The sequence below is a fragment of the Phaenicophaeus curvirostris genome, chromosome 15, assembly GCF_032191515.1.
Source record: "Phaenicophaeus curvirostris isolate KB17595 chromosome 15, BPBGC_Pcur_1.0, whole genome shotgun sequence".
NCBI classification, from domain to species: Eukaryota; Metazoa; Chordata; class Aves; order Cuculiformes; family Cuculidae; genus Phaenicophaeus; species Phaenicophaeus curvirostris.
Genome location: NC_091406.1, coordinates 18,975,194 through 19,000,599, shown reverse-complemented (window position 1 = coordinate 19,000,599; position 25,406 = coordinate 18,975,194). Strand labels below are relative to the sequence as shown.

At 52.5% G+C, this 25,406-nt stretch overlaps 3 protein-coding genes across 3 annotated transcripts; all 3 read left to right on the top strand.

Moving 5' to 3' along the window:
• The first annotated feature begins 3,815 nt into the window (after positions 1-3,815).
• Positions 3,816-6,642, top strand: LOC138727255 (protocadherin beta-15-like). The gene has a single exon (XM_069869547.1). The coding sequence runs from the start codon at positions 3,816-3,818 to the stop codon at positions 6,255-6,257; it is 2,442 nt and encodes an 813-aa protein (XP_069725648.1). The 3' UTR covers positions 6,258-6,642.
• Positions 6,643-10,830: 4,188 nt separating this feature from the next.
• Positions 10,831-15,631, top strand: LOC138727254 (protocadherin beta-16-like). The gene is made up of 3 exons (XM_069869546.1): positions 10,831-10,894; positions 12,237-15,293; positions 15,474-15,631. The coding sequence occupies exons 1-3, from the start codon at positions 10,831-10,833 to the stop codon at positions 15,629-15,631; spliced, it is 3,279 nt and encodes a 1,092-aa protein (XP_069725647.1).
• Positions 15,632-18,073: 2,442 nt separating this feature from the next.
• On the top strand, positions 18,074-20,515 carry LOC138727253 (protocadherin beta-15-like). The gene has a single exon (XM_069869545.1). The coding sequence runs from the start codon at positions 18,074-18,076 to the stop codon at positions 20,513-20,515; it is 2,442 nt and encodes an 813-aa protein (XP_069725646.1).
• The last annotated feature ends 4,891 nt before the right edge of the window (positions 20,516-25,406 follow it).

Here is a 25,406-nt window from a genome sequence, read left to right as displayed (position 1 = left end):
AGGCATCTTGGCTGCCAGGGCACTGCTGATTCCAATTGAACTGCTGCCCACCAGATCCCTTTCCTCAGGGCTGCCCTCCATCCACTCCTTTCCCAGAATCCACATGCCTGGATTTACTAAGTCCCAGGTGCAGAATCTGGCATTTAAACCTGTTACATTTTGTGCCATTGATGACTGTCCCATGTTCCCATGTATCTAGATCCTTCTGCAAGGCCTCCTTTGCCTCAGAAGAGTCAACAGCACTTCCCAGTTTGCTGTCATCAGCAAATGGGATAATGGGATGTTCTACTCCTGCGTCTCCTTCTACTCTGTGAACTGTGTTTGAACATTGTCTTGCCTATTCCTCGGAAGAAGGACTGTCACCCCATGTCTAATAATGGATTGTTTAAACGAAGCCAGTGTGACATGAAATATGTGGAAACCCTCTTGCTGTGCTGTGCTGCAGTTATAAACTCTGCTGTTGTAAACTGGGATACCCCTGCGTTGAACAGTGAAATAAAGAGAACACACGAATGCCTTGTGTGGAGACAGCAGTCTTTGTAGAGATGTTCCTTCTGGGAAAGGTCTGTGAATGCTTTCCAAAAGCTGGTTTCTTTTCTCCCGTTGTCCCTTGGCTAAAATATGGTTGGTTGGGAACATTTCTTCTGTTTGGAGACATGGCCTATAGAGCCTTCAAGGAACATGTCGGGTGCAGGGATTTGTTGGCAGGCTTCAGCGTGTCTTCAGAACACTGAGCTTCTGGCTTCAACAGGGCTCTGCTCGATCTAGGTCAGGAGAATCAGTTTGTTCCCCTAACAGGGGCCCTGGGTGTGCAATGGCCTCTGCAAAGCTGTAACGTTTGGGGTGTCCTTTCCAACTCTCCTGACTGCTCCATCTGGGGATGGCATCTGTGAGGTGTTTGAGTACAAAGTATTTGTGAAATTAAAGGTGTAGGAGTTTCAGAGGATGGATGGCACAAAGAGAGGATACTTGTTCTTTGGGCAAGAATTTATGTGAGTGTGTTGAGGAGGGCATTCGTTGAGCAAATACTGGCACCAGGGAGAGACTTTGCTCTCCGGCAATGCAGGCAGATGCAGCTGTCCCTTCCCCAAAAGGTCCCTGATCAGAGCTAAGTACTGAGCCTGTTTATCAAAGGCTATTGCACACTAGAGGAATCATTTAGGTTGGAAAAGAGCCTTGACAACATTAAGTACAACAGTTACCATAGCACTGCTAAGTCCACCACAACACTTAAGTGCTATGTCCAGGGATGGTGACTCAGCCACCTCCCTGGGCAGCCTCATGAGCCACCCTTAGAGCCCTCAGCCAGTTCTTCGTCTCACAATTGGACAAAGTGTCCAGAAGGTTGCTGTGAGGAACGGTACCAAATGCTAAAACCCAGAAATACTACATTCACAACCTTCCCTTTGTCCATGAAGTGAGTGAACTGCCATAGAAGGATATCTAATTAATTTGAAGAGGACCTTGCTTTTTTGAGCACAATCTGACTCAATCCAGTATTCACATTATTCTTTAAATGCATTTCAATATTACCCATTATGAACTTCTCTTTGAGTTTTCCAGGCACTGAGGTTAGACTCACAGAACTGTAATTTCCGGGGTCTGTTCTAACGGTCCTCTTGTCAGCTGTAATTCCACTAGACAGTTTCCAGTCAGCAGGGTCCTCCCAAGACTCCCAAGTCTTTTTGTAGATGATCAAGAGCAGTCCTGCCATAGCGTCCGCTCGTTCACTCGGTACTCTGGGATGAATCCCATTAGGCCCCATGGAATTGTAAACATTCCTGGTCCTTTACAATTTCAGTGTACACCGAGGGAAAGTCACTGTTCATGCCCTCATAGTCCTCTGACTTAGTGGATCAGGCAGCCCAAGTTCTTTCAGTACTAGGAAGAGCAAGGCAAGAGAAGCATTGAGCTTTGCCCATAGCTGTCTTCTCCCTGTATACATGAACCAAAGCTCTACAATCTTCATGCAAAACCTGACCTTGCTTCCAGAGATGACACAATCTATTTCTCTGCTTGAGCTCCACGAGGAGTTCCCTGTTGGGCCCAGCTGGTCCTCTGCTGCTCTTGCTTGACTTTTGACCCACTGGCATTGCCTGCTCGTAGATGGTAAGTGTAGAGAGCTGTGGAAACATGTTCAGTATGTTTGGGTGGAGTGTGAGGAAACTCCAGGAGTTGCTTCGAAGGACTTAATCTGAAGGTGGAATTGAGATGAGCTTGGAAAAGGGTTGTTGTTCACTTTGGTCTTATCATTGCTGTTCCTGAATCGAGGGGCTTCTTGATGGGAGTGGAAACCTGTCATGATCTGATTGTCTGGGTTTGTCTTGTAGTACCTACCTTCTCCTTTTTGTCCCTCTCTCCTTCTACTCTGTGAACTGTGTTTAAGTATTGTTTTGGCTTTTCCTCTTAAGAAGGACTACCTCCCTAGCTGTAATACCGGCTTGTTTGAATGAAGGAAGCGTTGCACAGAATACTCGGAACATGCAAACTCTATGTTGTTTTTTATACCAAAAGAAGCAGACTGCTCTTGGAGGCAGCGGTGTGCATCTTGCGTGCATTGCATGTGCGTTTGCTGGAATCATTGCGGAAGTAGTCGCGATAGAAATCCATCCCCATGGACGGCGATGGGAGCCTGAGCCTGGAGTTTTAATCTGGTCTCGGCACGAATCCAGGCTCACGCTGCCCAGAGTCACTCCGGACCTGTCGATTTCTTCCCCTTTTTCCCACGGTTCTTCCTCCAGGTGAACTCTTGACCTTTCCCTTTTACCGAATCTAATCCTGCCTCTAATCATCCCTTAATAAGCTTTGCATGGTCCTAGAAACCCCGTCAAACTCGTCGTAATCCGTTTGCCCTTTTCTGTGAGACACCTTCTGAGAAAGCAGGATAAACTCTTCCCCCTCCCCTTCTCGTTTACAAAGTTTCCGATTGAACCTCTTGAGATTTACACTTGAATGGGGCATTTAATGTCCCATCGCTGCGTGTCCTTAGATCCCTGGGCTTTGCTGCTGTCTCCGTTAGCTCCTGCTGGTCGGTGTTTGTGTATCTGGGGCTCTAATTAGTGACCTCGCTGTGTGTTTTCCTGCCTATCATCTCTCACTGCCTGGCCGCGCTCCCCACACCCTCCACCTCTTCGTCAAAGTAGGATAAACTTCCCCCACGGAACTGCTTTACAATTTTGGGGCTTGGACCTCTTGCAGGTGACACTTGAATGGTGCCTTTAATGTCCCATCGCTGCGTGTCCTTAGATCCCTGGGCTTTCCTGCTGTCTCCGTTAGCTCCGGACCGTTAGCGTTTGTGTATCAGGGGCTCTAACTAGTGACCTCCCTGTGCGCTTCGCTGCCTTTTATCTCCCAGCCCTGCGGCGCCGCCTCCTCCCCCCGGGGCAGGAGCTCAGCCCGGTCGCTGAGCACAAAGCCCTCTGGAGCCCTTGCAAGGCCGCCGGGTGCGGCGAGCGGAGCGCGGAGCGTGTGTCTCGGCGAGAGGGAAGCGCGGTGGCGGTGGCGGTGGCGGGAGGCGCAGTCCCGCCGCGGCCCGCAGGGGGGAGCTCCCGGCCAAGGCGGCGCCGAGCGGCTGCGGGCGGGGAGGCGCCCGAGCCCGGCCCGGCCCTGCCCAGCGCAGCGCAGCCGGGCGGCGGCGAGCGGTGGCGAGCGGGGCCCCGGGCCAGCCGCTGCCGGGCCGCCAGCCGCACTCGGCCCCAGGGAGCCCGCCCGCCCTCGCCGCCGCCCTCGCCGCCGCCCTCGCCGCTGCCGGGCGCCGCTCGCCGCCGAGGACCGCGCGCCCGAGCCGCCCGCCGGAGCCCGCCCGCCGCCCCGCCATGGCGATCGCAAGGCAAGTGCTTTGTCTCTCTGCTCTCCTCTCGCTGCCGCACGCTCGCTCCCAGCCCCTGCGCTACTCCGTAGCCGAGGAGGCGCCGAGCGGCTCGCTCGTAGCCGACGTGGCCGAGGACGCGGGGCTGGCCCCGGCGCAGCTCTCGGCTCGCCGCGCCCGCCTGGCCTCGGAGGACGGCCGGCAGCGCTTGCGCTTGGACCGCGCCACCGGCCGCCTCGTCGTGGCCGAGAGGCTCGACCGGGAGGAGCTGTGCGCCCAGGCGCCCGCCTGCACGCTGCCCTTGGAGCTGCTGCTGGCCGACCCGCTGCAGTTCTTCCGCATCGAGGTGGCCGTGCGGGACGTCAACGACCACTCGCCCCGCTTCCCGGACGAGCAGATCACGCTTAAAATCCCAGAGAGGACCGACCCCGGCTCGCGTTTTCCTCTGGAGGTTGCTGAGGACCTGGATATAGGTAGCAACAGCGTCCAGTCTTACAGCATCTCTCCCGAGACCGAGCATTTTAGGGTCTTATTTGGGAGTCAGAGTGAGGAAGATAAGCATGTGGAACTGGTTTTGGAAAAGCCTCTAGACAGAGAGGAGCAGGCGGAGATGAGTTTCAGCCTCATTGCTGTGGACGGGGGCTCTCCACCAAGGAGCGGGACAACTCAAATCCACATTATCATTCTAGATGTAAATGACAATGCTCCCGTCTTTACACAGAAGCTCTATGTCGGTCAGATTTTGGAAGATGCCCCCGAGGGCACCGTGGTTCTGAGGGTGATGGCAACTGATCTGGATCTGGGTACTAATGGGGACATCTTCTACCACTTCAGCCAAGAGGTGGGACAGCGTGAATCAGCATTTGTGATAGACCCCATGAGTGGTGAAATTAAACTGACAAAGCCTCTGGACTTTGAAGAAGCTGAGAAACATGAGCTCAGAGTGCGAGCGACAGATGGTGGAGGCCTTTCAGCAGTGTCCAAGGTGTTGGTGGAGGTGCTGGATGTGAATGACAATGCACCAGAGCTGGTGGTGAGTTCCTTCAGCAGCCCCCTCCCTGAGAACGTGCCAACTGGGACAGTGGTTGCCTTCTTCACTGTCAGGGACCGTGATGCTGGAGCCAACGGGAAGGTCACCTGTGCCCTTGAGGACCAGTTGTCATTCTCCCTGCGGCCAGCCTATAAGAATTACTATGAGCTGGTGACTGTGACCACACTGGACCGGGAGGAAATGGCACGGTACATTGTAACTGTCACAGCAGCAGACGCAGGGACACCTCCTCTCACCACCACCCAGACCTTCACGGTGGACATCTCTGATGTCAACGACAATGCACCTGTCTTCAACCAGACATCATACACCATGTACGTGCGTGAGAACAATGTCCCCACTGTTCTTGTTGGAACCGTGTATGCCTCAGATGCTGACATAGGCCCCAATGCCAAGGTGACCTATTCCCTGGCACCAGTTCACCCCATAGGGCAGCCTCCCTGTTCCTGCATCTCTGTGAACTCTGAGAATGGGCACGTGTTTGTGCTGCGACCTCTGGACTATGAGCAGCTGAAGCAGACTGAGGTCCTGGTGATTGCCTCTGATGCAGGATCTCCTCCCCTCAGTGCCAACGTCACTGTCCACCTTGTTGTGGTGGATGAGAATGACAATGCGCCACTGGTGCTGCATCCAGCCCAGGACAGCAGCCCAGCATCCAGCGAGCTGGTGCCCATGTCGGCTGAGGCAGGGTACCTGGTCACCAAAGTGGTGGCTATTGATGCTGACTCAGGGCAGAACTCATGGCTCTCGTACCACCTGCTGAAGGCCAGTGACCCCGGTCTGTTTGTGGTGGGTGCCCAAAGTGGGGAGGTGCATCTGAGGAGGCCAGTGACGGAGAGAGACACCGTGAAGCAGAAGCTCATCATCCTGGTGCGAGACAATGGGCGACCACCGCTGTCGGCCACAGCAGCACTGAGTGCACTTCTGCTCAATGACTTCTCAGATGTGCGGCTACCACACGGCAGCCCAGACATAGTGGACGACAGTGACTCCTTGACAACCTATTTAATCATTTCCCTGGTCTTTGTCTCACTGCTCTTCCTCACATCCATGGCAGCATTCATCACTTGCAAGGTGTGCAAGAGAAAGGAGCTGAAGGATGGACATGTGCTTTATGCTGCCAGCAACTTTCCGAGCAGCCTGGCTGATGCAGCCTCTGCAGGGACCCTGCCCCATCCCTATTGCTATGAGATCAGCCTCACAACAGGTTCAGGCAACAGTGAGTTCAAGTTCCTGAAGCCCATCCTGCCCAGCCTGCCACCACAGCACTGTGCCCTGGGCGGGGACACTGATGAGGAACAGGTTTTTCCCCAAGGCCCTCTCACTGCTGAGGATGTGGCACCAGAGAACGCAGGGATGCTCTCTGGGGAAGAGTTCAATAGTCTTTCCTTTAACTAGGACGGAGTCAGCACAGCCAGAGGCTTGGGCCTTGTGACAGGAAATGCTCCAGGGTATAACCTGTGGCAATGTTTTCCCTAGAGTTCATCTGACTTTACTTTTGGCATCTTTTTCCCCCTCTAAATTTGCCGATATTAGAAGAAAAGTTGTCTCTTCCTCCAAAACACCAGAAGAAAAGACCAAAAGAAACTAGAGTCTCCTTAAGTATGATGATAATATATTTCAGCTCTATTACAGGCATTTCTCAAATGCTTTCAGAGTGGGCTTCGTTCCATTGCTACCACCGTAATTCTTATATCACTTGCTATTGGCCAGGGGCATGGATCTCTTATTTTGTGCTGTAATTCAGTAGCAAGGTCCTTGCTGATATGTGTGTAGCCCTCATTCTGGGTCAGAAATGCAAGAAATTTGTGAGTATTGTGTTAGAAGGTAATGCCTCTGTCTCTGAGATGCATGTACTCCATGTGTCTTTCTGTCCAGCCATTGTGTGACTGCACATGCTGCACAAAGGCTGCCCAGGGAAGCAGGAGGACGCTCCCATGTACGCATTGTGGTGCACAGCATTCCAGCTCAGCAGGCAAGACTGACCTGTTGAGCCTCTGAGTAATGCTGTCTCATCTTGTGTAGTGAAGAACAGTAAGGGGTACAAGATATTCCTTTGACCCTTATGGGGGATGTGGGTGGGCTGCCTCCTTGAGATTGCCTTGGAAATATGTAGCATGGCCTTGTTGGTATGGAACGGAATGGCAAAGCTAAAGTCCTTATATGCTTCTACAGGACATTCCTTTTGGACCTTTCACCAGCTTCTTTGCTGTCCTTTAAAGTAGACCTGATCTGATTTTGTGGGTTCCTGTTATAGCATTTGTATTTTTGGTTTTGCCCTTTCTCCTACTCTCTGAACTGTGTTTGACCACTGTCTTTCCAATTCCTCTGAGGAAGGACTGTCACTCCTTTATAATAATGGATAGTTGAACTGGCACGGAATGACTGGAAACCCTCCCACTCTGTTGTGCTGCAGTTATAAACTGTACCATTGTAAACCAGGATATTGTTGTGTGCAAAAGTGAAATAAAGAGAACACCTGAATGCCTGTATGGAGACTGGGGTCTTTGTAGAGATGTTCCTTCTGGGAAAGGTCTGTGAATGTTTTTCAAAGGCTGAGCAGCGATTTCTCCTGTTGTCCCTTGGCTGATGTAAGGTTGATTGGGTCCATTTCTTCTGTTTGGAGACATGCCTGAGAGAGCATTGAGGGAACCTGTGTGGAGCAATGATTTGTTGTCAAGCCTCTTTGGGTCTTCAGGGCACTGAGCTTCTGGCTGTGACAGGGTCCCATTAGATCCAGGTCAGGGGAACCATGTCCCTCCCCAACAGAAGCCCTGGGTGTGCAAAGGGCTCTGCATAGCCATGACCTTTGTGAGTGACATTCCCAACTGTCCTGACTGCTCTGTCTGGGGATGGCACTGGTGAGGTGTTGGAGGACAAATTGTTTGTGGCACTAAAGATGTAGAAGTTTCCGAAGATGGGTGGCACAAAAAGAGCATAGTTGTTCCTTTGGGGCAGTATTTGGGAAAGTGTCAGGATGTGGGTATTTGGTGATGAAAACTGCTACCAGGAAGAGGGAAATTGGAGGACTACAGCCATCCCTTCTGCCAAGGGCCTGAGAAAACCGTTTAGTCCTGAGGGCAGGCTGCTGTAGTGAAGACCATTGTACAGTGAATAGTAAGTGATTTATTGTCCATTTAACCTGTGTAAATTCATAGAATCATTTAGGTTGAAAAAGATCCTTGAGCACCATGAGCCTAACCGTTAACCTAACACCTAGCCACTATGTATGTCCCTATATCCACCCAGGGCCATGTCCAGGGACGTTGCCTCAGCCACTTCCCTGGGCAGCCTGTGCCAATGCTTGACAGTCCTTTCAGTGTTCCAAAATCCTTTGCAGAAGGATTAACTCAACTCACTGTAACTGCAGAGCCTGCTGGCAGCACCAGCTTGCTGCTGCTGTTGAGAAAGTCACCTAAGAGCAAGAAGGCTGTGTGTGAACATCATTTACTATGGCACAAGTAAAAAGGAATAGAATTGTTTATTTGCAGGAATGTCCTAAAAGGGCTTGAATGACTGAAGCAGGTGGGACTCTTTCTTTTCTATGACCAAGATCTGCGTGGCTGCAGTCCTTCCTGGAGCGATTCTACTCATCGTTCTCAGCATTTAAAGGGATTAAATTGGGATTTCCTTGGAAATATATCAGCAGTAATGGTGTTGAGATGGAAGAGGATGGAATGGAGTAGAATAGAGTAGAATACTTTAGTTGGAAGGGATCTACAAGGATCATCTGCCAAGTCCAACTGCCTGAGCACTTCAGGGCTGACAAAATGTTAAACAATATTGTCCTTGTTGGACAGCTGGAATACCTCTGGCCAGCTTCATTAGATGATCTAGAAGGGTCCTGCTGTAACATTTGCAAGCTCCTTCATTACTCTTTGAGGGCCCCCATCAGGCCAAATGCACCTGAGAATATTCAGCTGATACAGCTGATCTCTGACAATTTCAACATCCATGAAGGAAAAGTCACTGTTCCCACTCTCATGGTCCTCCACCTCAGTAGACTGAGCAGCCCAGGGTTAGGTGACCATCTTCAACAAGCATCAGTCCAAATTTTCTTAGACCACGTTCTACTATAAACATATTGAAAAAGTCTATCTTGGTGTCTGACACAGCACTGGCCAGTTTTGCCTCTAACTGAGCTTTGGTCTATGATGTGTTCTCCCTGCATACACAAGCCACAGGTCTGCAATCTTCCTGCAACGTCTGATCTTGCTTCCAGAGATGATAGAATTTATTTCTTCACTTGAACTCCACAAGTTCCCTGTAGGGCCCAGATGGACTTCTGCCCCTCTTGCTTGGCTTTTGGCACAGTGGCGTTGCATGTTCATTGGCTGTAAGTGTAGAGTTGTGAAAACATGTTTGTTGTCTTTGTGTGGAGAGTGAGGAAACACCAGGAATTGCTTCAAAGGACTTTGTCTGAAGGTAGCATGGAGATGAACTTGGAAACAGGCCATTGGGTTTACTCTTGTCATTGTTGTTCTCAGTAGAGAGGCTTCTTGATGGTAGTGGAAAGCTGTCCCACTATGATTTTCTATGTTCGTGTTAGAGCATTTGCTTTGTCCATTTGGCCCTTTCTACTTTGTGAACTGTGTTTGAGCATTGTCTTGCCAATTCCTCTTAAGAAGGACTGTAACCTCATGTATAGTAAGAAAATGTTTGACTGGCAGAGAGTGTTTGGAAACCCTCCCACAGTGTTGGGCTGCAGTTATGAACTGTACTGTTGTAATCTGGAATGGCTTTGTGTGTAAAAGTGAAATAAAGAGAACACGTGAATGCCTTGTTTGGAGACAGCAGTCTTTGTTTTCTATTTTTCAAAAACCTTTTTCCTTCTATTTCTCCCTTGGCCGAATTAAGGTTGAGCAGGGGCATTTCTTCAGTTTGGAGACACATTTGGTAGAGCATTCAGGAAAGTTGTGGGAACAGGGATTTGTTGTCAGGCCTCTGTGGCTCATCCGAGCACTGAGCTTCTGGCTGTAACAGGGCTAAGTTAGATCCAGGTCAGGGGACCTGGTCCCTCCTCGAACAGTGGTGTTGGGTGTGCAAAGGCCCTGCAAATCAGTAAGGTTGAGGAGTGAAATCTCCACCTCTTCTGACAGCTCCGTCTGTGGATGTCAACTGTTTGTTTTTTCAACACCAAATGTTTTGATGCTAAATGTTTTGAGGTGTGGATATCACAAAGACAACAGACATCTTCCTTTTGCGTCATCAGGAGGTGGGCATTTGGTGGGTGAAAACTGTAGCCAGGAAGAGGCTTTGCTGTCAGGAAATGCAGAGGACTGGAGCTGTGCCTTCTGCAAGGCCCCCGTAAGAAGATAAGTCCTGAGCCTGGTCTGATGAAGTGATTCTGAGCAGAAGACCACTGTACATGGAGAACTGAGTGATCTACTATCCAATTAATGTGGAAAGGCACAGGCCTTTGCTGTGCTGTGTTGTGCTCCAAAATCCCCGGTCAGCAGCAGAAACTCAGCCAGCTCACTGGAACCATGGAACCTGCAGGCAGCACCCGCTTGCTGCTAGAGAGAAAGCCACATGTGAACAAGAGCTCTACCTCCAAACTTCTTTTAGTGTGACAACCAAAGTGAGGAGTAGAATCACTTTCTTGCATGGAAGTCTTAAAATGGCTTGAATGACTGAAACGGGGTCAATCTTTCTTTTCTTTGATGGGGGTCTGCATGGCTGCTGTGCATGGCTGGAGCCCTGCCTGAAGTGTCTGCCCAGGGTTCTCCTCATCTACAGGGACAGAGCATTATCTCTGGAGATCTCTGATAGCATGAGCGACAATGAAGAAGGTGTGATTGACATCTGAGACAGTGTCTGTGTCTCTCTCAGTCTCACTGAGACCCCGAGGAACCAGCACCTCTTGGTCTAACTCAGCTGCTTCTGGGATCATTTGATCTCGAGCATCCAGGTGTCTGATGCAGTTCCTAACCAGACGATTTATTATGGTTTTTACCATGTGAGAGGGGAAATGTTGTCTCCTGTATTGGAGGGCCTCAACACAGTGCCGGACTTTCCTGAGGTGCTCATCAGAGGTACCGTTCAGGAAGCAATGTGGTGGGTAGGACTTGTGTGAGGTCGGTGGGCCCCTCCCCTGTGAGAGCGGCTGGACCAGCATGTGTCTCATCTTCTGTAGGGGAAAACAGTAAAGCACACTAGACTTTCCTTAGCCATTTAGATGGCTGTGTGGAAGCTGTGTCCTTGGGATTTCCTTGGAAATATGCCAACAGTACCATGTTGAGGTGGAATGGAATGGAATGGAATGGAGTATTTTAGTTGGGAGGATTCTACCTGAATCTTCTTAGTCCAACTGCCTGAGCACTTCAGGACAGGTCAGACATCAAAGAATATTATGAAGGGCATTGTCCAAATGGCTCTGCAACACCAGCAGGTGTAGGGCACTGATTTTGCAGTCTTTCTAGAAAGCTTGACCTTGCTTCCAGGGTTGACACAATATATTTCTCCCCTTGAAATCCACGAGGAGTTCCCTGTTTGGCTTCCACAAAGTTGCTGTGAGTGAAATTTTGCAGATGCATCAGAGTTCATATGATGTCAACATTGGTGCAGAATCTCAGACAGGCTGAGAGGGAGCTCTGGTTATGACCCACTCCTCTCATTCTCATGTAGTCCATTCTGTAGGGGTAACATCTAGGGTATCCCTCGATCCAGCTCCTTATCTTCTTCACCTTTTATCAGTGGCGCCTCTAGTAAGGGACATGGTGGGTTGCTCCAGCCCTGCTGTGGGGCAACCCTCACCAAAATATACGGACCCAAAGAACTCCGAAATCATACATCTGGCCATTTCCAACACACAAAACATGTAGTTACTACATCTATAAGCTATCCAAATACAACATACAATGATTTCTATTCACACATCTTCTTAATACTTCTTTGAGGATCACCTCTGTGTCTTTGTTCTGTGGTTATGTTGTGATATGCGGAGGGGATACTCAGGGGCCAATTTGGTCATCACGATAGGCAAGCGAGTGGCAAAGATATAATGGACCCCTTGCTCTCCCACCTCCCCTCGGTTTCCCCATGGTGGTGCCTCCCAGATCCACTCCTGAACCACTATTATCCACTCCTGAACCACTATTATCCACTATAATCATCACAGATCAAGGACAATGTCTTCTCCCTCCCCTTCTGACCGTTATTGTTTGTGTAACTGGGGGTTTAATTTGTGACCTCTCCTCTTGGATTCCTTGCATTTTATGTTAATCGCTGTGTCCGTGAATCCTTCCCCAAGTGCAGGACTTCGGGTTTGATCTCCTAGAGCAGCAGCGTCATTCTCGAGTGGTGTAGAGCGAAGGTGATGGAGAAGCATTTTTTAGGGAACCTTTCCCCTCTGGCACCAGCTCTCCTATTCCATAGCGGGTCTTCTCGGACCCGCCCGACTCGCTAAGGGTCCTGTGCTGATGAACAAGTGGAGAAGAGGAAGAACAAGCCCTCAAAGTGTCCCGTGGAAGTGGAGGATCTTGCACTGTCCACTCAGAGGAAACCCCCGAGCTGCGGATGAGGAGCTGGCGTTTAGGAGCCGGGCAGTGCTGCCCAGAGCCGCGCTCTGTCTGCGGGGAGGGAGCTGCTTCCTAGCAAAGAGAGAGCGTTCCCACTGCGCCTTTTGGCTCCGGCTGGGCACGGGGAGCGCAGCCTCCAGCAGCAAAGGCCGGGCTGGCGGCTCTGCCGCGGCTGAGCAGCAGAGGAAATATTCCCCCGTGCGACGCTGGGTGGGGGTGTTGGCCGCGAACCGGCGGGTTCCTGTGCCCGCCCCGGCTTTGCAGGCAGCGGCGGAGAGAAAGAGCCGCGGGAGCCGCTCGGGAAGGGCGGCGGCACACGGAGTCGGGGAGCTCGGGGGCTTTCAGGCCCCTCAGCCCGGGATTGCTGACCAAATCCGCCTCGGACGCCGCTGGACGATGCTGGGAACGACGGAGGACGGGGAATGGCTTTTGTGGCGAGTGCGAGCGAGTGGGAGACGGAGCGGAGAGCGGCAGAGGCGAGTGATCTTGTTCCTTGTGTGCGTTTGCGTGTGTCAGAGCGGGGCCGAACCCCTCCGCTATTCCCTGGCGGAGGAGATGGAGAGGGAGTCGTTTGTGGGCAATATTGCAGAGGACCTGGGGCTTTCTCCGAGCCAGCTGGCGGCTCGCAAGGCGCGCGTTGTGTCCGAGGGGAACGAGCGGCTTTTCCACCTCAATCGAAACACGGGAGTGCTGACGGCAAAGGAGTCTCTGGACCGAGAGGAGATGTGTCTGCAGAGCGATACCTGCACCGTCTTCTTTAAGATAGTCTTTGAAAATCCCTTGGAGCTGATCCGAGGGGAGGTAGAAGTTCTTGACGTGAACGACAACTCCCCCGCCTTCCCGGAGAAGGAGGTGGTTTTAGAGATTCTGGAAACGACACCACCTGGGTTCCGTTTCCTCCTGCAAAGCGCCAGGGACAGGGACGTGGGCAGCAACGGTTTGCAGAACTACAGTCTCGGGACAACTTCATATTTCTCCCTCGCTCTCCAAAAAGAGAAAGATGAAATTAAATACTTGGAACTGGTCTTAGAACGGCACCTGGACCGGGAAGAGCAGCCGCAACACAATTTAGTCCTCACCGCCACCGATGGGGGATCCCCGCCCAGGTCAGGAACGGCTCAGGTGCGGATCTTGGTGCTGGATGCCAATGACAACATCCCGGTCTTCAGTCGGGAGGTCTACGAGGTGCAACTGGCCGAGAACAGTCTCCCGGGGCAGTTGGTGGTCAGAGTCGCGGCCGCGGATCCCGACGAAGGGTCCAACGGGAAAGTGCGATACAGCTTCATCCAAACGTCAGAGAGGTCCCGGCAGCTCTTCCAGCTGAACCCTGACACCGGGGAGATCCGGGTGGCGGGAAACGTCGACTTCGAGGAAGCGGAGCAGCACGAGTTGGCGGTGAGAGCCACCGACGGCGGGGGTCTGTCTGCGCATTGCAAAGTGCGGGTGGAGGTGCTGGACGTGAACGACAACGCCCCGGAGATAACGCTCACCTCCCAGTCGGTCTCCATTCCCGAGGACGCGCCGCCCCGCACCGTGGTGGCCCTGTTGAGCGTGCGGGACCGCGACTCCCGCGACAACGGCAGGACGGAGTGCTTCATCGACGGGGACTCGCCCTTCATGCTGACGGGCGGCGGGGATGAGTATTACGAGCTGAGGACGACGGCGGCGCTGGACAGGGAGCGGGCGGCAGAGTATAACGTGACGGTGAGAGCCGCGGACCGGGGCAGGAGGCGGCTGAGCTCCCGGGCGAGCCTGCGGGTGCAGGTGTCGGACGTGAACGACAACGCGCCCGAGTTCACGCAGGCGGTTTACACGGCGTCGGTGTCGGAGAACGAGGGCCCCATGGTCCGCATCGGCAGCGTGAGCGCCACGGACGCCGACGCGGGAGCGAACGGGCGCGTGAGATACGCGCTGGTGCGGCAGGAGGGCGCGGAGCAGCCCGCGGTGTCGGTGAACGCCGAGAGCGGCGCCGTTTTCCTGCTGCGGCCGCTGGACTACGAGCAGGTGCGCGCCTTGGAGGTGGCGGTGCGCGCTGCCGACGGCGGCTCGCCGCCGCTGAGCGCCCAGGCGGTGCTGCGCGTGGTGGTGCGCGACGAGAACGACAACGCGCCCGTGGTGCTGCACCCGCCCGCCGAGAGCAGCGGCGCGGCGGCGGGCGAGCTGGTGCCGCGCTCGGCCGAGGCCGGGTACCTGGTGGCCAAGGTGGTGGCGGTGGACGCGGACGCGGGGCAGAACGCGTGGCTGTCGTACGAGCTGTGGAAGGCGACGGAGCCGGGGCTGTTCCGCGTGGGGCCGCACAGCGGCGAGGTGCGCACGGCGCGGGCCGTGGCGGAGCGGGACGCGCCCCGGCACAGGCTCGTCGTGCTGGTGCGAGACCGCGGGCGGCCGCCGCGCTCCGCCACCGCCACCCTCGGCATCGCCCTGGTCGGCGGCTTCTCCGACGCCCATCTGCGGGGCGCCGAGGAGGCGCCGGCCGCCGAGCCCGAGGGGCCGCTCACCCTCTCCCTCACCGTCTGCCTGGCCTGCGTGTCCGCCCTCTTCCTGGCCACGGCGGGGGCCGCCGTGGCGGCCAAGGTGCGGCGGGCCCGGCGCAGCGCGGCCGAGAGCTTGCCCGCCTTCCCGCAGTCCGCCCCGCCGAGCAGCGCGGGCTCCCTGCCCCGCAGCTCCGTCTACGACGTCTGCTTCGCCGCCGGCAGCCTCGACGGCGACTTGCGCTTCCTCGGGCCCCTCCTGCCCTGCTTCCCCGCCGGGCTGCCCCCCGGCCCGGCCGAGCAGCGGAGCTCGCTCTGCTCCACGGAGGCGGCCAACCTCGGCGACGACGGCGACCGGGCTGCAGAGGTGAGGGACCTGCCCGGGCCGGGGCGAGGCGGGGGGCGGGGAGGGAGCAGCGCGGGGGGCTCGGGGTGTCGCTCACGTGGGGAGTCTCGGTGTTGTGGCTCTGGGGGTGGAGGAGTCCCAGGGTCGGGAGGAGAGGGCGGAGAGGGTCTGAGAGCCGCTGGTGGGGGCGTCCCAGGAGGATCCGTTAAGGCTCAGCTGCTCCCCAAGTACTGACTTATTGGGGTCTTGGGCATCCAATTCTGAGGGTTTCTCTTAGATCAAGTGTATCAGCGCAAAGGAGGAGGGCAGCTGCACCTCGACCTGGTTCTCAAAACCATCGAGGTTAAGGAAGAGAGGGGACTAACGTCTCGACCTCCTGGTTCCACCTCCTCTGTCTCTGGAAAGAGAACAGTAGCGTTCTCCGTACAGCAGTGACCGACGGGTCCTTTCAGTCCCTCGCTTTTGCCTCCCTCCAACGCCCAAATTACAACCCGCGCTCTCCGTTCTTGCAGGACAGAGCTCCCATCTCCGCAGACACGGCTCGCAGACGTGTCGAAGCAGCTTGCACTGCAGACAGGGGGAAGGAGCTCCATGGCAATTCTGATCCAAACCCTTGGCTCCCCACTCAGTAAACGAGGGGAAAGGCGAGAGTGTCTGTCGTCCCTGGCCAGCGTCCTCACAAGGAAAACACCGAAAAAAGGACCAGGGAAGAACAAGGTTTCTCTGTGAGAGAGCAAACCCATTCTCCTCTTCAGCATTGTTTTCTTCATATAAGTATTGTGTAATTGTGACATAGACGGAGGACGAGGACTGTGTTGCATGTTGATAAATCCGAGACTCCGTGCGTGACTGTGAGAGCCTTCTTCCTTCTAAATGTTAAGGGAAATCTTGAAACCTGGAAGCGTATCTTCAAGATAGCTTTTTCCTACATCACCTTTTCTGAGTTTATTTTTGTTTTGATAGCGTTCTGTAATCATGTCTCCATTCTCTGCACTCCGTTAAAACCGATTTAATTAGAAACGATTGACAGCGGCACTCCGCACATTTGAGCAGGAGTTCACTGATTCCTCAAACTGTAAAGCGTGGGCTTTGAGCAACGTATTCGTTTTCTTTTATAAGGTAAAGTGCAAGATAACATTTCCGGATTGTTGAGTATAAAGTAATAGAGAATTGAAAGTGCTGTTTGTTTTTTTGCAGTGAAACAGGCTTTTACACTCAGCTTGAGGCACTGTAGAGGACAGGGCGTAAAGTAGCTTTCTGTTTTCTTCTCCCTTACTTAATCGATAATGAGCTATGAAGTGTATGTGATATTTCCTATCTGTCGCACATTTAAACAATCAAATGCCTGATGTAAATGAACGCAATAAAAAAACCCTTGCAACTCCCTCGGGTTTGTGGAGGATCACTAGTCCAAGCAGAATTCCGAGAATCAACCCGTGCATTTTGCAGTAGATTTGATGCAGGGAAAATCAAAGCGACTTAGAAGCAGGACATTCTCAGAAGGCGAAGCAAGGTGGAGGGCGATTTTCTGTGGGAAGCAGAGGACCGAGAGATGCTGCTCAAAGCGCCGTCGAGCGGTCTCCCTGTTTGGAATCGGAGGGAACAAACTCGATCGATTCTTGTAGCAAGTTGCTCTTTCCTATGAGACCCTTTTTGTTCATCCAATGCAATGATTATATCACCTTCTAGTTTACAAAGATTTTGTTTGAACGTCTTCAAGGTGGTGCCTTTAATGTCCCATCGCTGAATGTCCTTAGACCTCTCGCTCTCCTCTTCTACCTCCATTTCCCCACAACTGCATCTCCAAGTACTCTCTTGTGTCCTCCCTTGAATGAAAATGATCTGTTTTTATTCACCCCACAACAGGCTTTGCCTATTCCTAGACTCCCTGTCAAAGGGCTCGTAAACACTTTAATCTTTCTACTGAGTCACTTTCTGATAATGTGGGATGATCTCTTTGGGCCCATTCGCGTTTACAAAGTTTCAGGAAGAACATCTTGCAGTTGAAACTTGAATGGTGACTTTAATGTCCCATCGCTGCATGTCCTTAGATCCCTGGGCTTTGCTGCTGACTCCGTTAGCTCCTGCTGGTCGGTGTTTGTGTATCTGGGGCTCTAATTAGTAACTTCGCTGTGTGTTTTCCTGCCTATCATCTCTCACTGCCTGGCCGCGCTCCCCACACCCTCCACCTCTCCATCAATATAGGATAAACTTCCCCCACGGAACTGCTTTACAAATTTGGGGCTTGAACCTCTTGCAGGTGACATTTGAATGGTGCCTTTAATGTCCCATCGCTGCGTGTCCTTAGATCCCTGGGCTTTGCTGCTGTCTCCGTTAGCTCCGGACCGTTAGCGTTTGCGCATCCGGGGCTCTAATTAGTGACCTCCCTGTGTGCTTCGCTGCCTTTTATCTCCCAGCCCTGCGGCGCCGCCTCCTCCCCCCGGGGCAGGAGCTCCGCCCGGTCGCTGAGCACAAAGCCCTCTGGAGCCCTTGCAAGGCCGCCGGGTGCGGCGAGCGGAGCGCGGAGCGTGTGTCTCGGCGAGAGGGAAGCGCGGTGGCGGTGGCGGTGGCGGGAGGCGCAGTCCCGCCGCGGCCCGCAGGGGGGAGCTCCCGGCCAAGGCGGCGCCGAGCGGCTGCGGGCGGGGAGGCGCCCGAGCCCGGCCCGGCCCTGCCCAGCGCAGCGCAGCCGGGCGGCGGCGAGCGGCGGCGAGCGGGGCCCCGGGCCAGCCGCTGCCGGGCCGCCAGCCGCACTCGGCCCCAGGGAGCCCGCCCGCCCTCGCCGCCGCCCTCGCCGCCGCCCTCGCCGCTGCCGGGCGCCGCTCGCCGCCGAGGACCGCGCGCCCGAGCCGCCCGCCGGAGCCCGCCCGCCGCCCCGCCATGGCGATCGCAAGGCAAGTGCTTTGTCTCTCTGCTCTCCTCTCGCTGCCGCACGCTCGCTCCCAGCCCCTGCGCTACTCCGTAGCCGAGGAGGCGCCGAGCGGCTCGCTCGTAGCCGACGTGGCCGAGGACGCGGGGCTGGCCCCGGCGCAGCTCTCGGCTCGCCGCGCCCGCCTGGCCTCGGAGGACGGCCGGCAGCGCTTGCGCTTGGACCGCGCCACCGGCCGCCTCGTCGTGGCCGAGAGGCTCGACCGGGAGGAGCTGTGCGCCCAGGCGCCCGCCTGCACGCTGCCCTTGGAGCTGCTGCTGGCCGACCCGCTGCAGTTCTTCCGCATCGAGGTGGCCGTGCGGGACGTCAACGACCACTCGCCCCGCTTCCCGGACGAGCAGATCACGCTTAGGATCCCTGAGACCAGCAACCCCGGCTCGCGTTTTCCTCTGGCGGGGGCTCGGGACCTGGATATTGGTAGCAACAGTATCCAGGGTTACAGCATCTCTCCCGAGAACGAGTACTTTAGTGTCTCCTTTGGGAGTCGTGCTGGTGGGGACAAATATGTGGAACTTGTTTTGGAAAAGCCTTTAGACAGAGAAGAGCAGGCTGAAGTGGATTTCAGTCTCATTGCTGTGGACGGGGGCTCTCCACCACGGAGTGGGACCACCCAAATCCGCATTGTCATTCTTGATGTAAATGACAATGCTCCAGTCTTCACACAGGACCGCTACATTGGCCAGATTTTGGAAAATGCCCCTGAGAGCACAGTAGTTCTCAGTGTCGTGGCATCGGATCTGGATACAGGACTTAATGGCGACATCTCCTACCAGTTTATTGAAGAGGTTGGTCAGAGACACTTGGCATTTGAGATTGACCACAAGAATGGTGAAATTAAACTGACAAAGCCTCTTGATTTTGAGACAGCAGAGTCATACGAGGTCAGTGTGCAAGCCACGGATGGGGGAGGCCTCTCCGCTATCTGCAAGGTGTTGGTTGAAGTTCTGGATGTGAATGACAATGCACCAGAGCTGGTGGTGAGTTCCTTCAGCAGCCCCCTCCCTGAGAACGTGTCACCTGGGACAGTGGTTGCCTTCTTCACTGTCAGGGACCGTGATGCTGGAGCCAATGGGAAGGTCACCTGTGCCCTTGAGGACCAGCTGTCATTCTCCCTGCGGCCAGCCTATAAGAATTACTATGAGCTGGTGACTGTGACCACACTGGACCGGGAGGAAATGGCACGGTACATTGTAACTGTCACAGCATCAGATGCAGGTTCACCTCCTCTCACCACCACCCAGACCTTCACAGTGGACATCTCTGATGTCAACGACAATGCACCTGTCTTCAACCAGACATCATACACCATGTACGTGCGTGAGAACAATGTCCCCACTGTTCTTGTTGGAACCGTGTATGCCTCAGATGCTGACATAGGCCCCAATGCCAAGGTGACCTATTCCCTGGCACCAGCTCACCCCACAGGGCAGCCTCCCTGTTCCTGCATTTCTGTGAACTCTGAGAATGGGCATGTGTTTGTGCTGCGACCTCTGGACTACGAGGAGCTGAAGCAGGTTGAGGTCTTGGTGATTGCCTCTGATGCAGGATCTCCTCCTCTCAATGCCAACGTCACTGTTCGCCTTGTTGTGGTGGATGAGAATGACAATGCCCCACTGGTGCTGCATCCAGCCCAGGACAGCAGCCCAGCATCCAGCGAGCTGGTGCCCATGTCGGCTGAAGCGGAGTATCTGGTCACCAAAGTGGTGGCTGTTGATGCCGACTCTGGGCAGAACTCATGGCTCTCGTACCACCTGCTGAAGGCCACCGACCCCGGTCTGTTTGTGGTGGGTGCCCAAAGTGGGGAAGTGCGTCTGAGGAGGCCAGTGACTGAGAGAGACACTGTGAAGCAGAAGCTCATCATCCTGGTGCGAGACAATGGGCGACCACCGCTGTCGGCCACAGCAGCACTGAGTGCACTTCTGCTCAATGACCTCTCAGATGTGCGACTACCACACAGCAGCCCGGAAATGGAGGATGAAGAAGACTCTCTGACAGTCTATTTAATCATTTCCCTGGTCTTTGTCTCACTGCTCTTCCTCGCACCCATGGCAGCATTCATCACTTGCAAAGCGTGCAAGAGAAAGGAGCTGAAGGATGGGCATGTGCTTTATGCTGCCAGCAACTTTCCGAGCAGCCTGGCTGATGCAGCCTCTGCAGGAACCCTGCCCCATCCCTATTGCTATGAGATCAACCTCACAACTGGCTCAGGCAACAGCGAGTTCAAGTTCCTGAAGCCCATCCTGCCCAGCCTGCCACCACAGCACTGTGCCCTGGGCGGGGACACTGATGGTGAACAGGATTTTCCCCATGGTCCTCTCACCACTGAGGATGTGCTACCAGAGAACGCAGGGATGCTCTCTGCAGGACAGTTCAATAGTCTTTCCTTTAACTAGCATGGAGTCAGCACAGGCAGAGGCTTCAGGCCTTATGACAGGACATGCTCCGGGCTATAACCTGTGGCAATGGTTTCCCTAGAGTTAATCTGCCTTTACAGTTGGCATCATTTTTCCCACCCTGTAGTTACTGATATCAGGAGAAAAGGTGTCCCTCCTCCAAAAGACAGAAAAAACTCAAAGAAGCTAAAGTCTCCTTAATTATGATGATAAAATATTTCAGCTCTATTACAGGCGTTTCTTAGATGCTTTCAGATTGGGCTTCATTCCACTGCTACCACTGTAGGCCAAGGTCATCAATCTCTTTCTGTGCTGTAACGCAATGGAAAGGTCCTTACTGAAATGCATGTAGCCCTCATTCTGGGTCAGAAAAGCAAGAAATATGTGAGTATTGTGTTACAAGTTGATGCGTGCACGGAGCTGTTTCTGCTCTGGGTTCTGGATGCCTCTCTCTCCGAGATGCATGGAATCTGTGTTTTGCCTTCTGGTGTCTCTGTCTTTCTGTCCAGCCATTGTGTGACTGCGTAGCTGCATAAAGACTGCAAAGGGAAGCAGGAGGGCGCTCCCATGCACGCATTGTGGTGCACAGAATTTCAGCACAGCAGGCAAGAGTGACATGTTGAGCGTCTGAGTAGTGCTGTCTCATCTTCAGTAGTAAAGTGTACGAGATCTTCCTTTGACCCATAAGAGAAGTGTGGGTGGGCTGCCTCCTTGGGATTGCCTTGGAACTATGTATCATAGTGGTTTTGGTATCGATGGAATGGCAAAGCTGAGGTCCTTATATGCTTCTACAGGACATTCCTTTCAGAGCTTTCACCAGTTTCACTGCTGTCTGCTGGAAGTAGACCTGGTCTGTTTTTCTGGATTTGTGTTACAGCATTTGTATTTTTGGTTTTACCCTTTCTCCTGCTACTCTCTGAACTGTATTTGACCATTGTCTTGTGGATGCCTCGAAGAAGGACTCTCACCCCTCTATAATAATGGATAGTTTAACTGGCACGGAATGCTTGGAAGCCCTCGCACTGTGTTGTGCTGCAGTTATCAACTGTACCAGTGTAAACCAGGATATTGTTGTGTGCAAAAGTGAAATAAAGAGAGCACCTGAATGCCTGTATGGAGACTGGGGTCTTTGTAGAGATGTTCCTTCTGGGAAAGCTCTGTGAATGTTTTTCAAAGGCTGAGCAGCATTTTCTCCTGTTGTCCCTTGCCTGATGTAAGGTTGATTGGGTCCATTTCTTCTGTTTGGAGACCTGCCTGATAGAGCATTGAGGGAACCTGTGTGGAGCAATGATTTTTTGTCAAGCCTCTGTGGGTCTTCAGGGCACTGAGTTTCTGGCTGTGACAGGGCCCCATTATATCCAGGTCAGGGGAACCTTGTCCCTCCCCTAACAGGAGCCCTGGGTGTGCAAAAGCCTCTTCATAGCCGTTAAATCCTGAGGGCAGGCTGCTGTAGTGAAGACCATTGTACAGTGAATAGTAAATGATTTCTTGTCCATTTAACCTGTGTAGATTCATAGAATCATTTAGGTTGGAAAAGATCCTAGAGAGCAAAGATTCCAACCGTTAACCTAACATGACCAATTCCACCACTACATATGTACTTATGTCCGCTCAGGGCCATGTCCAGGGACGGTGCCTCAGACACTTCCCTGGGCTGCCTGTGCCAATGCTTGACAGCCCTTTCGGTGTTCCAAAATCCTTTGCAGAAGGGTCAAGTCAACTCACTGTAACCGCAGAGCCTGCAGGCAACACCAACTTGCTGCTGGTGGTGAGAAAGTCACCTAACAGCAAGAAGTGTGTGTGTGAACATCTTTTACTATAGCAAGAGAAATGAGGAATAGAATTGTTTATTTGCAGGAAGGTCCTAGAAGCGCTTGAATGACTGAAGCAGGGGCACTCTTCCTTTTCTATGACCAGGATCAGTGTGGCTACTGTGCATGGCTGCAGTCCTGTCTGGAGCGATTCTACTCATGGTTCTCAGCATTTAAAGGGATTAAATTGGTGTTTCCTTGGAAATATATCAGCAGTAATGGTGTTGAGATGGAAGAGGATGGAATGGAATAGAATAGAGTAGAATACTTTAGTTGGAAGGGATCTACAAGGTTCATCTAAGTCCAACTGCCTGAGCACTTCAGGGCTGACAAAATGTTAAACAATATTGTCCTTGTTGGACAGTGGGGATAACTCTGGCCAGCTTCAGTAGATGATCTAGAGGGGTCCTGCTTTAACATTTAAAAGCTCCTTCAGTACTCTGTGAGGGCCCCCATCAGGCCAAATGCACCTGAGAATATTCAGCTGATACAGCTGATCTCTGACAATGTCAGCATCCATGAAGGAAAAGTCACAGTTCCCACCTTCATGGTCCTCCACCTCAGTGGACTGGGCAGCCCAGGGTTAAGTAACCATCTTCAACAAGCATCAGTCCAAATATTTTTAGACCACGTTCTACTATAAACATATTGAAAAAGTCTGTCTTGGTGTCTGACACAGCACTGGCCAGTTTTGCCTCTAACTGAGCTTTGGCCTATGATGTGTTCTCCCTGCATACACAAGCCACAGGTCTGCAATCTTCCTGCAAAGCCTGATCTTGTTTCCAGAGATGATAGAATTTATTTCTCCACTTGAGCTCCACAAGATTCCTGTAGGGCCCAGATGGACTTCTGCCCCTCTTGATTGGTTTTTGGATCAGTGGCGTTGCCTGTTCATTGACTGTAAGTGTAGAGTTGTGAAAACATGTTAGTTGTCTTTGTGTGGAGAGTGAGGAAGCACCAGGAATTGCTTCAAAGGATTTTGTCTGAAGGTAGCATGGAGATGAACTTGGAAACAGGCCATTGGGTTTACTCTTGTCATTGTTGTTCTGAGTTGAGAGGCTTCTTGTAGTAAGTGGAAAGCTGTCCCACTATGATTTTCTGGGTTTGTGTTACAGCATTTGCTTTCTCCCTTTGGCCCTTTCTCTTTCTACTTTGTGAACTGTGTTTGAGCATTGTCTTGCCAATTCCTCTTAAGAAGGACTGTAACCTCATGTATAGTAAGAAAATGTTTGACTGGCAGAGAGTATTTGGAAACCCTCTCACAGTGTTGTGCTGCAGTTATGAACTGTACTGTTGTAATCTGATACGACTTTGTGTGTAAAAGTGAAATAAAGAGAACACGTGTATGCCTTGTGTGGAGACAGTAGTCTGTGGGGATGTTCATTCTGGGAAAGCTCTGTGAATATTTTTCAAAAACCTTTTTCCTTCTGTTGTCCCTTGGATGAATTAAGGTTGAGCCTGGGCATTTCTTCAGTTTGGAGACACGTTCGGTAGAGCATTCAGGAAAGTTGTGGGAACAGGCATTTGCTGTCAGGCCTCTGTGGCTCTTCTGAGCACTGAGTTTCTGTCTGTGACAGGGCCGAGTTAGATCCAGGTCAGGGGAACCTGGTCCCTCCTCAAAGAGTGGCCTTGGGTGTGCAAAGGCCCTGCAAATCAGTAAGGTTGGGGAGTGAAATTTCCAACTCTTCTGACAGTTCCGGCTGTCTGATGCAGTTCCTAATCAGACAGTTTATTATATTTTTTACCATGTGAGAGGGGAAATGTTGTCTCCTGTATTGGAGGGCCTCAACAGGCTGCTGAACTTTCCCAAGGTGCTCATCAGAGGTGCCATTCAGGAAGCAATGTGGTGGGTAGGACTTGTCTGAGAGACTGGTCTGAGGGCCCCTTCCGCTGTGTTGAGCAGCTGGACCAGCGTGTGTCTCATCTTCTGTAGGGGAAAACAGTAAAGCACACTAGACTTTCCTTGGCCACTTAGAAGTCTGTGTGGGAGCTGTGTCCTTGGGATTTCCTTGGAAATATGTCAGCAGTACCGTGTTGAGGTGGAATGGAATGGAATGGGGTGGAATGGAATGGAATGGAATGGAATGGAATGGAATGGAATGGAATGGAATGGAATGGAATGGACTACTTTAGTTGGGAGGGTTCTACATGAGTCTTCTTAATCCAACTGCCTGAGCAATTCAGGGCAGGTCAAATATCAAAGAATATTATGAAGGGCATTTTCCAAATTGCTCTGAAACACTAGCAGGTGTGGGGCACTGACTCTGCGATCTTTCTAGAAAGCTTGACCTTGCTTCCAGGGCTGACACAATACATTTTTCCCCTTGAAGTCCACAAGGAGTTCCCTGTTGGGCTCAGCTCATCTTCTCTGCTTACTTGACTTTTGACACAGTGACTTTGCTTGCAAATAGAGTGTAAGTGTAGAAGAACTATGAAACCAGGTTCATTGTTGTCACATCCCGATGGAGACAGAGTAGGACTCAGGGCTGCACTTAAACACTTAGTGTATTACCGATGATGTTGCAATTCCAAGTCAAGAGTATAAGCTAAAGTCTAGACCAATATTAATACCCTCTAAGTGTTTGGGATGGACTCTACGACCTGTCTGCATCTCAGTGATAGAGTCTTTATAGATGTTTCCACAAAGTTGCTGTGAGTGAACTTTTTGCAGATGCTTCAGTGTTCGTATGATGTCAACATCGGTGCGGAATCTCTGACCAGCTGAGAGGGAGCTCTGATTATGACCCACTCCTCTCATTCTCATGTAGTCCATTCCGGAGGGATACCATCTGGGGTATCACTCGATCCAACTCCTTATCTTCTTCACCTTTTATCAGTGGCGCCTCTGTTAAGGGACATGGTGTGTTGCTCCAGCCCTTCTGCTGGGAAAACCCTCACCAAAATGTACAGAACCAAAGAACTCCAGAATCATACATCTGGACATTTCTGACACACAAAACATACAGTTACTACATTTATAAGCCATCCAAATACAACATGCAAGGATTTCTAATTACAGACCTTCTTAATGCTTCTTTGAGGATCACCTCTGAGTCTTTGTTCTGTGGTTATGGTGTGAT